General features: G+C 28.3%; 1 protein-coding gene across 1 annotated transcript; it reads left to right on the top strand.

The window, feature by feature from the left end:
- Positions 1 to 465: 465 nt before the first annotated feature.
- LOC107405522 (transcription factor PCF1) lies at positions 466 to 1172 on the top strand. The gene has a single exon (XM_016012591.3). The coding sequence runs from the start codon at positions 466 to 468 to the stop codon at positions 1051 to 1053; it is 588 nt and encodes a 195-aa protein (XP_015868077.1). The 3' UTR covers positions 1054 to 1172.
- Positions 1173 to 11150: the final 9978 nt, after the last annotated feature.

The raw sequence follows: 11150 nt of genomic DNA, 5'->3' as shown, positions 1-11150 counted from the left end.
GCATTCATTAACAAGTCAAAGACTCAAAATTATATGTAACGAAAAATTTAATTGCAGCCAAGCTAGAGTCTCACCAATACAGCTCAAACATACATTGTCATTTTCCTTACTGTCATAAATAAGGCAAGCAAGTAAACTCCATCCACTTTCCTTTCCAAGAAGACCAAAACAAAAACTCGTCTCTCTCTCCACGAAATCCCAACCTTTGGATCTTCATAAATCTTCATCAACATCCAATCCAACGGTTGTCATTGCATTTCAAGAATTTAAGATTACATTTACATTAATAGAGGAACCAGAAAATGACGACAGATTACAGATAGGTTTTCTTGGTGTTGGAGTTGCATTCAAATTATATTTCTGTGTGCTGAGAAAACAAACCAGGCTCATTATATTTTCATGTATATGTATATATAAAACCCAAACCCAAACCCAATATTAAAACCCTTATTAGTAAAGAGTTTCATGAGGTTGGAGAATATGAACTTGGACATAAGTCTCTTAAGCTCAAAAGAAAAACCACCAAAACCACACATCTCACAAAACCCTTCAAATACTAAGAACCTGCCTTGTAAACATACCAAAGACCGCCATGCAAAGGTTAATGGCCGCGACCGGAGAATCCGGTTGCCGGCCTTGTGTGCCGCCAGGATTTTTCAGCTCACCCGTGAGCTAGGTCACAAAACAGATGGCCAGACCATTGAGTGGCTTTTACAACAAGCGGAGCCTTCCATTATTGCAGCCACAAGGAACTCATATTCTACCACTACTGCTTCTACTGCTCCGACTATTTCCGATCCCGGTCCGCCGCTGCCGCCGCCGACAGCGGGTTCAACGGATTATTGCGGTAGTCTGAGTTCTTGTCAGGGAAAAAGTAGTACTACTAGTACTAGTGGTGGTTGTGAAAGCAAAGAATTTGTGAAAAGGTTTGGGGTTTCAAGGGGTGAGAGTGGTTTACCACCTTTTGATTTTGATTTGTTGACAAATTTTGATATGGAATTTTCTGCCAATGAGATTGCAATGTTGCGAGCCGTGACTGAAACTAGTAAGTGAGATGGAAGAGTACAATTATTGAAACTCTAATTTGTTTCTATGTAGCTCATTGATTAATGGTGCTAGCTGCAAAGGAAATTCTCTGTGTGGCTGAATTTGTATTTAATCGAGGGATTTACTGATCATCATTTTCTTCTTCTTCTTCTTCTTTCGTTGAGTTGTTCTGAGATCTGGAAACTGAAAAAAAAAAAAAAAAAGTTTCTGCTCATTTTATGTTCGATGAAAATTCAAATTTTATATATATTTTTACGGACCCTTGCAGGATTTTGAACAATTCATATGAAGTATTTTAATTATTTCCCATACCTTAGCAGTGATTTTTTTTTTTTTTTTTTGTTCTTTTCAATATTGAAAACGTGAGGGTTCAAACTTAGATATTATTGCCAAAAGATAGTAAGTTCTCTGTCGCTTGGTTGTCTTTTATGGATACGATTTTATCAGAATATTTGAATAGCTAATAATACATGTTTATTTTTTATGTTTGACTTTTCTTAATTACTTTTTATTATTATTTATTTATTTATTTAAAATACAAAGATTTGAACTCAAAATATAATTTGAAAAAACAGTAAACTGTCACTTGATTGTCTTCATAAAGATGACTTTATTAGAATATTTGAATCATTAATAGCACAAACTCATCTTTTATGTTGGACTCTTTCAACTATTATCTTTCTTATAATATTTGAACCTACACATTTGTCATATAATATAATTTTGAACAATATATGTGAGGATTGGAAATCAAGATATTACTTGGAAAAACAGTAATCTTTTGGCTTTTTTCAATTTTTTTTATTAGGGTTACTATTTGCTAGAGCCTAAGACTACTGAAGCAACTTTTAAAGTAGTTTAATTTTAGAATAATGGCCACCAAACTAGTCTGTACGTACCAAAAGTTAGTCAAGTTAGTCAAGATTATGATCCTATAATATTCTTATAAAGCTTGAGTAGAGTTAAGTAAAGACTGGCTGCCTTAAAAAAATAAAAAAAAAATCCCACTGCACACTTTCTATATATCTGCTTTCATTTTTGGCTTATGAAAATGAAAAAATCGAGAATTCTTTCTGATACATACTCCGAGAGGGTTAGCCCTGGCTATCAAGATGAGCTAAATGGTCACACTAGTGTACTATGCCAAAAGGAAATTTTAAAGATCTCGGGATTGCTTCAATTGCAGAAGCCCAACGACCAATCCAGACCAATCCTCACATAATTGCTAGTGATCCAATAAGTCCAACATTGATTCCTTCATATGTGTCCATTAGGATAGCGTATGATCCTATAATATTCTTATTTAATATATATCCAAAATTCCGCATTTTCTTACTAGGTAATTAATGGGCCATATGAATAATGAGAAAGAAAAGAAAATTTTCTCCACATGATCAACACCATATAGATTGTAATCCCTAACCCAAAAAAGAAAAGAAGAAAAAGAAAAAAAGAGGCCATATGTATTGATATTCATTTTTAGTAACACAAAAGAATTACCGAAATAAGAGAAATAATTAAATGTGAACGAAACCAGAAAAGAAAAACCTTATATATATATATATATATATATATATGTACATATATTGGCTTATGTAAAACTTAGTAATATATATTGGCTTATATAAAACTAAGTGATGTTTAATGGCTTTTGGTCATAATAAGCTTTGCAGTTTTTTTTTTTTAATTTTATTTTATTATATATATATATATATATATAATTTTATATATATATATATATATATAATTTTTTAAGTGGGAGGATAAGAAGCTTTGCAGTTTGCATTTGAAGAACATAGGGGAAATATAAAACAAGAATTAAGCCGAGGCACCGTCACTTTCACTCACGTTGGAAATATAAAGCATAATTCATAAGATAGTAAGTGATTAGCCAATATTCCATTTTCAATTAACTATATTATAATATTAATTAATTAAGCAAGTATAACTTGTATGCCTGATTTGTCTGGTGTTCGACATGGGTGGGTTCCAATACGGCAGTTCGGGTGGAGAAGGGCTCTGTTGGAGTTGTTGTAGTAGTCACAAATGCAAATGGTCTTCTAAAGGGAGCTTTCGCACAACCTTTTGATGCTTGACAGGAAGCGTTAGCAGCTGAACTACTGATAGCATCACAAATGGTAAGGAGGCTTCTTGATGACTCCAATTCGAATTTGGGAGAGCATTGTTACTTAATTGAGGTAATTAAGTATTTTTTTATATTTTTCATAATTTTTTATTTATATTTATTATTATTATTGTTATTTGTCTTAGGCAAATCGAGAATTGGAGTGGCCACAAAGTAGCTCAACATGTTATCTCTTTAGCTCAATGAGTTTTGGTTGGAAGAAAGTCCTCAATGGCTCCTATGTGTTCATAACAATAATAGGTGTAATTTTTTGAGGTGTTAATAAAATTTTCTTTTATTTCAAAAAATAATAATAACAATAATAATATTTAACAATTTCAATAAATTTATAAAGATTTTGACAACTTCTGGTCAAAGACAACCTGCCCCGTCAAAATTCTAAGGTTGCCCAGCTGGAAACCACAATCTTCCCCTCTTTTTTTCAAAATCGCCAGCCATCTAATTAATCTTCGTTATATAAATTAAACATAAAAAATTAGACAACCATGAGTCAGTAACCACGAGATAAAATATTCTGACCCTTTATTTTGTATGGTTTTTTCAATAACTTTTTAATATGGGATAAAAATAGTAATAAAAAAATAAAAATATTAAATTACATCATTCAATTTTTATCACATGTTAAAAATTTGTAAAAAAAACTTATATAGTGGATAGTTCAAAGTTTATTTATTATTATTATTATTTTTTTACTAGTAACCACTGCAGAAATATTGAAACAAGAATGTAAGTGAAAAAAAAAAAAAACCCACAAAACATATATATATATATATATATATATATATATATATATATATATATATTATTGATCAGGTTGATTGTGAAGGGAAAACCCACGAATGGATCATTTCTTTCACCAATTTTTACAACCAAAAATTTAAAATAAAAATAAAATCCAATTAGTATTGGTAAACTACTTGAGACTGTTTTAAACAATGTATCAACATTGACTTTATTAGAATATTTGAATTGCTAATAATATATACACATTAATCTTTTATGTCAAACTATTTCTTCATTACTTCCTTTGGTAATTTTTTGTTATATGAAACTCAAAATTTGTATTGGAAACAGGACTTTAACAATATATGAAGCAATTTAATTATTTTCTCGTATCTTAGTGGTGTTAACTTTCTCCCATTTATCTATTTTTTTCTTTTTAAGTTTTGTCATTTGGATAATAAATTTTGTCATCCTGTTTTTCGCAGAGACGACTTTATCAAAATATTTTAATTGTCAACAATACTAATGTATCTTTTTTCAATATATAATTGCTACAAAATATTTTAATTTTGTCATGCTGTTTTATTAATGTTTCATTAGATGAACCTCAACAAACGTTTTTTTACCCCTATATCTTGTGGATTTATTGCTTGTACCGCAAACCTTGTCCCAGTTATTTATATTTGCCAATCTCTTTGTTGTTATCTAATTTTTCTACTTCTGTGCATGATTTCTTTGTTTCAATGGGTTCTTCGGCTAGCTTTGTTTACATTTTGGGGTGTTTTCCAGCTTTTGTTTTGTGTATAAGATGTTACAATTATATATGTATATATTCATAAATTTCTTATAGACTTAAGGCAAAAATGAAGTCAGTTGGACAAAAAGAAGGCTGACACTCAATTTTCTTTTCTTTTTTTCTTTTTTCAAATGATTCCTCAAATAGATTTTTGAGGAAATGCAGCAGATAAGAGTTGTTGACATGCAGCTAATCCATCAATGAGTGTGGTTATTTTGCGATTTTCGGCTGTTGTTGCGGCTGCATCTGTTTCAGCTATGCTAAACCATTTGGCGCAAAATGGTTACGGTAATATAATCAGAGCTCAATTAAGGAAGAAAGTGAATAGGAGTCTTAAAAAACTGGTTAAAAATGGTTCTGGTAGCTATGAGAATGGTTTGTACATGGTGGTGCCCCTCCCCCACCTCGTGCCCCAATGATTGAAATTCCTATGGTCAATAATGAGGTCTCATTTTAAATTTTTGTTTTTAATTTTAATTAAATAATGTATTAACATAATTTATTTTCATTTACAATTTATTCATGGTGTCTTCCACTCAGAGGTCCTCGAGTTTTGGTCACACACAAGTTTATACCATCATTTGAGGTGAAAGTTTCATAGTCTTTGTCTATCAAAATGGAGGAAATGGATGAAATTTGTTTTTGAGGCATTTTAAGAGGATGTGAATTTTAGTGAGGTAAGGCTGCACGGATTTTTTTTTAAAACCCGTATAGGAATAGTAAGTTCAATTTTAGTTAAAAGCTTGAGTTTTTATATGTACAGCTTTATCTTAGTCTATTACGAAGGGAAGCAGCTGTCTTTGGTCTGGTACCTCATGATTTTTTTGAATGGATTCATTTTTTTTTCTTTTTTATGGAAGAGATGTTGCTTCATCTAAGCCCCAGATTAAAATTGAGATGAAGAAGCAGTTGACAGTGATGGTTGAGGCAAACACAATTTACAATTGAAGTTCAACCCCTTTATGTAGATGGTTTAGCTCATATCACAATGATATGCAAGGTCTAGATATGTACACATGACATAAATCTAGTTAAGATTATAGACTATTTTACTAGATATTTACATGGAATACTTTAGAAAGATTTCTTTTTACATTAGTCTAAGTTTCTTTTGAGTTATCTAGAATATTCTGGACATCTCGTGAATTTTTAAGAAGAGTGTAGAACCTTTCAGCTAAGCTTCAAGGATTCCACCCCTTTTGAGCGGAGCATGACACTCTCCCCCACCTAAGCTCAGGACGCCCTTGTTGCGCCTTCATCCTTGAACCTCCAAATGCTATTGGTGAATTGCCGTAGAGCCTCGTCATGCTCCTTACTAGTTTTAATATCCGATAGGTTCTTCCACTTCACTAAGTATTCCGTATAGTTAGGCATGCCTCTATGTTGTATGAATCGATCAGCAATGATAGCATCTATGTCCTTGTCAAAATAAGTCATAACCATTGTAAATGTCCTCTTCGATTCACCTCTACTTGGATCTTCCATGTCTTAATGATTGTTAGGTCTAAAATATTGATGGTTTTATGTCATATTTATATTTTAATATTTGTTAGTTTGTGTTAATTTGTTATGAAAATATACTTAATTATATATTTTTTTAAATCTAGGTGAATGAGGAAGAATTTTAAGAAAATAAACATAAAAATGGATTCCTTAGGTTGAATTATGACGGGAATCGAGAATTGAACTCAAATGGACCAAGCATGAAGAAGATTCTTAAAGATTTCAAAAAGATTCTTTGAAGATTCCATAAAAATTCCATTAATAATTTCATAGTGGAAGTGGATGTCATATAAATCGTCACGATCTGACAATTTTACATATCACATTATTTTTGAATTTCAATGTGCAAGCAAAGAGATATCATCAATTGAAGTTTAATATATATATATATATATAAAGATTACAATTAAATATCTACTATTAATCAAGAGAAGGAATCAAGGCAATCTAAATGTCAAAATAAGAACAAGCGGCGATAATTGGTTAATTTATCATTAATAAGGCACATGTCATGTTAAATACTTTATTAAGGGCAAATTAGACTAATTAACAATTTTTTAGAAGGAATTAGAAAAAAAAATTATGTGGAGCAAGTAATATCAAGAAGTTTTCTTTTTACACATGAAATTTGTTCAACTTTTTTTATGGTTTAAAAAAGTGTTTTGTAAAAGTCCTACATTAAAAACAAATAGTGAAAAAGGTCTCCAAAGTCCTTTATATATAGCTCCCACCTTATTGAAGGAAGACATAGAACTTTGGAGAGTTGTTTAGAAGCTTGAATAGAAACAAACCAAAATTTGAGAATTTCTTAGGTTCTCTTAATAGTTTTAAGATTTTAGAGTTTAGAGTTTTTGGAGATAAATTAGAGAGTTTGGAGAAGGCATAGACATGGATTTGCTTGTAAAAGAATGCTACGACTTGGAGAGCTTTTAAAGAATTTTTTTACTGGTTTTTATTCTCTTCTCTTATCTTTTTAATTGTGAACCTTATTTTTTAATAATTATGAATGTTGAATTTATTTTTGTCATGAACTAATTTTCATAGCTAGGGATATGATGTAGCCCTAACCATGAAGGTTGAATTAATTTAATATATGTTTGAGTTTTATGTGAATAGTAACACATCATGTTGATAAATCATTGGCATGCTTAATCCTTTCATAGATCAGAAGTAATGAACGATTCTAATAATATTTGAGCTTGGAAAATAATAATATTATGGATCTACAATGATTTACATGAATGTGTAATTGCTTGAAAAATAGTTATGTCTCATGCCATATTATTTGCTTAATCTATATTTAATTAATTTACATGATTGAATTTATAGGTCGGAATAAATAAATTATGTTGTATAAATATTATTAATTGTGAATGGAAACTACTTTTGATATATTTTAAATTAAATGCGGTTAACCAAGTTATTAGTTAATTAAATTCATATATTTAAGTAATTAAATTGGAATATTTAGTGGTAAAATTAAATGCCCCATTGTTTAGAATTGTTAAATTCACTCTCTTATTGGAAATTGATTTAGTATTAATTGTGTGCTTTAGTTTAATTTAGTTAATTAATTTTCAATTGTCACCTTAATTGCTAGTTCAAATATTATTAAAACTTAATTATTTTTAGTGCTTAACTTTTAATCCATTTGATACGACAACCTTATTTTTCCACTTTTATTACTTGAAAATTAAGAAGATTGTTATTTAATTTTATTATTCCATTTTATGCGATTTAAATATAGTTGTTATATAATATTTATTATATGGTTTGTAGAAAAATTAATTGTGTTTATTTATTGTTGAATTCAATGTTATATTTATTTTGTATAATAAAACGTATTGATGTGAAATTAAATTATATCTAAATTATATGTGATTTGATATAATTTTTGCATAAATAAATTTTAAGGATTTAAGAAAGATAATAATTTTTAGCGTATAAAAATACACATATATTTGGAAAAATTGTGAAATTGAAATTATTGTAGAAGTAATTAATTTTATAAAATCGTTGGAGTTATGCGATAGTTTAAAAGAAAATATGAAATTTTATGGATTTACTAAAAATGTACAAACTCAATTATATTGTATCAAATTTTGATATTTGTAATATTATAAAATTTTATAGTTTTTAGACGCATCATACAATATTGATATTTTGTACTGTATTATTGTTAGCATGCAAGTATGTATAGTCGTCATGTGGGTTGCTATGGACCTGAGGATTGGTAAGGTTTGATGCATAGTGAACATCAACCGCCCTCATATGTGACCAAGATGACTATTGTTAACATAGGCACTCTTGGGGGGACAAGACGACTTTTTGCAGGTTCTTTTTTTAACTTCCCTGTCAAAGTGGTACTTAAGACGGTAGATATCATCTGACACTATTGGTATATAGTGTGATGCATAAGATTGTTGTGGTTTTAGATGTACCATAGAATAATACTAGTATTCTGTACTATTTTTTGATTTTTGATGCGGGCAATGGTTATTTTTCAAAAAAAATCCCTTCTCTCTTCAATCCGAACATGAATTTATGGGCTTGGGTCGGGTTGGATAACTCGAATTTACACCCCTACACATCATATTCCCATGTGCAATTACCAAAACAGCTTTCTACTATCAATTTTAATGGCAACGTGATAATAGTAGGGAGGTATGACATTTCTAAAGCCTAAAGGACCTTTTTAACATTTTACCAAACCATCAGGGACGTATTTGATATTTGTTTTAAATTTTTTTTCTAAATTGTTTTTTAAACTTTCTACATTGGGTAGTTTAACTTTGATAAGAAAATACAAAACTGAGTTGAAAACACCTTCATCAGCAGGTGGAGGAGGATAAAGACAACCTGAGTAGATTACTAGATGAAATGGATGAAATTGTTGGATCAATTATGTTTTGTTTGAAGCAGCAAAAACAAATGTGGTTTTTCGGCGATTGCAAAAGTTTTGGAAGTTTACTATCTCAATCATATTTAGGTTGACATTCAGCTCTTATTTGATGAGAGGGATGAAAAATAGGAAAGATGGAAAATAAAAATGATGGAAAATTGAAGAAAGGTGGAAAATTGGAGAGATGGAACCTTCTATTATTTGGTGTGTCATAGAGGATGGAAAACTATTTGTCATCCTTTGTTTTAAATATAAAAGTGAAAAATGAAGGGAAGGAAAGAATTTTGAATATCAAATAACCATACTATTATATTATAATTTGTACAAATGTTATATAATTTAAAATAATATTAGTAATATGAAAAAACCAAATAAATAATAATAATTTCATTTTTTTGGCCATTAGTTTTTACTTGCAATATGTTTCTATAAAATATCATTTTTTTGGTACTCAAGCGTTTTTTTAAAAAAAAAAAAAAACTAAAAAAGGTTATTTCTTTTTCTTTTGTCATTTGTTTTTACCTGCAGTACTCACACAATATTTCCTTTTTTTTTTTTTTTTCCCCCGATACTCAAAGGTTTTTTTGCTACTCAGTTCTGTTTCTTTTTTGCTATCTCTTTTTACTCAAAAATTTTTTTTTTTTAATTTTTGTCATGATCTCTTTTAGTTTCTTAACATATCTGTTTGTTTTACCGTAAACTTTTTTTTTTTTACTCAAGCATTTTTTTGTAAAAGACAACACATATCTACTTTTTTCATTATTATATTATGTCATTTTCTTTCCTAACTCAAACTACTCCTTATTAAATCAAAGTTTTATTTATTTATTATTATCCAAACCAGTAAAACAGATATCAAAAAATACAAAATAATTATAGTAACCAACTTAATATTTAATAACTAACTCGCATACTATCTAGCTAAGATTGTTTAATATTAAAATAAACCAAAACCACTAGTTCCTTAGACAGTTTACTTTTTTTTTAAATAATTTTTTCTTTTCTCCATATTTCTCTATTTATTTCTAAGCATCACGATTAAGCAATGTGTACAACCTTTCATATCTCTGTTATGGCACTTTAAATTATGATTAAAAAATATAATTTATCATACTATCTATTGATTTTTAAATTAAAAAAAGATTTAAATTTTAATTAGCCAACTCATTTTATCTGATAATTTATTTTGAAAGAGATTATCTTATTAACTTATTATATAATTAGTAATAATTATCAAAATTGTACATTTTAATTTAGACATTAAAACATTTACCACATATTTTTGTATATTGCATATAAAATAACTCAAATAATGATTAGAGAGAAAAAAGAAACAAAGATAAATAAACAGAAAAAAGAAAAACGAAGTGTAAAAAAGGGGAAAACGTTAAAATTATTTTAATTAATATTATTATTAATTAGAATATATAATATAACTAATATAATTAAATTATGATTCATAAATATCACACAGTGATATCGTGGTGGTTGAAAACTATTATTGTCTTCCTCATTTTAGTTTCTAAATGTGTAACATAGAAGGAACTAATCAAATACTATATATTTTAATAATTAATTGTTTTAACTTAATTAAATATTAATAACATTTGTAATTTTTTATAAATAAAATTAAATTTAATAAATATTTTCAAAATTTTCATAAATTTTCAAAAATATCAATATATATTATAAAAACGTTTACTTGAATGTGAAAGGAATTTGATATAAATATATATATACACGGAGAATTTTGGATAAAATATACAAATTTAGACGAAAATTATGACAATTTTAAATGAAATTTTATCAACACTTTAAATTATAAATATCAAAATTTGAACAAAAATCATGAAAATTTTAAATGCAATTTTATCAATATTTTAAGTTATGAATATCAAAATTTTCAATATTTTTCAAACTTTTGACTGTTTATATTTTTTTTCCTCTTTTATCCTTTTAGTATTATTATTATTTAATATTATTTTATTATTATTATTATTTAGTTTTCTACTCCCATGATCCTTTCCCCCTTC

This window comes from Ziziphus jujuba, chromosome 10, assembly GCF_031755915.1.
Source record: "Ziziphus jujuba cultivar Dongzao chromosome 10, ASM3175591v1".
NCBI classification, from domain to species: domain Eukaryota; kingdom Viridiplantae; phylum Streptophyta; class Magnoliopsida; order Rosales; family Rhamnaceae; genus Ziziphus; species Ziziphus jujuba.
This window is presented reverse-complemented; position numbering and strand designations above follow the sequence as displayed.

Coding starts and splice junctions, on each gene's coding strand:
- LOC107405522 (XM_016012591.3), top strand. CDS start 466: ATGAGGTTGGAGAATATGAACTTGGACATAAGTCTCTTAAGCTCAAAA.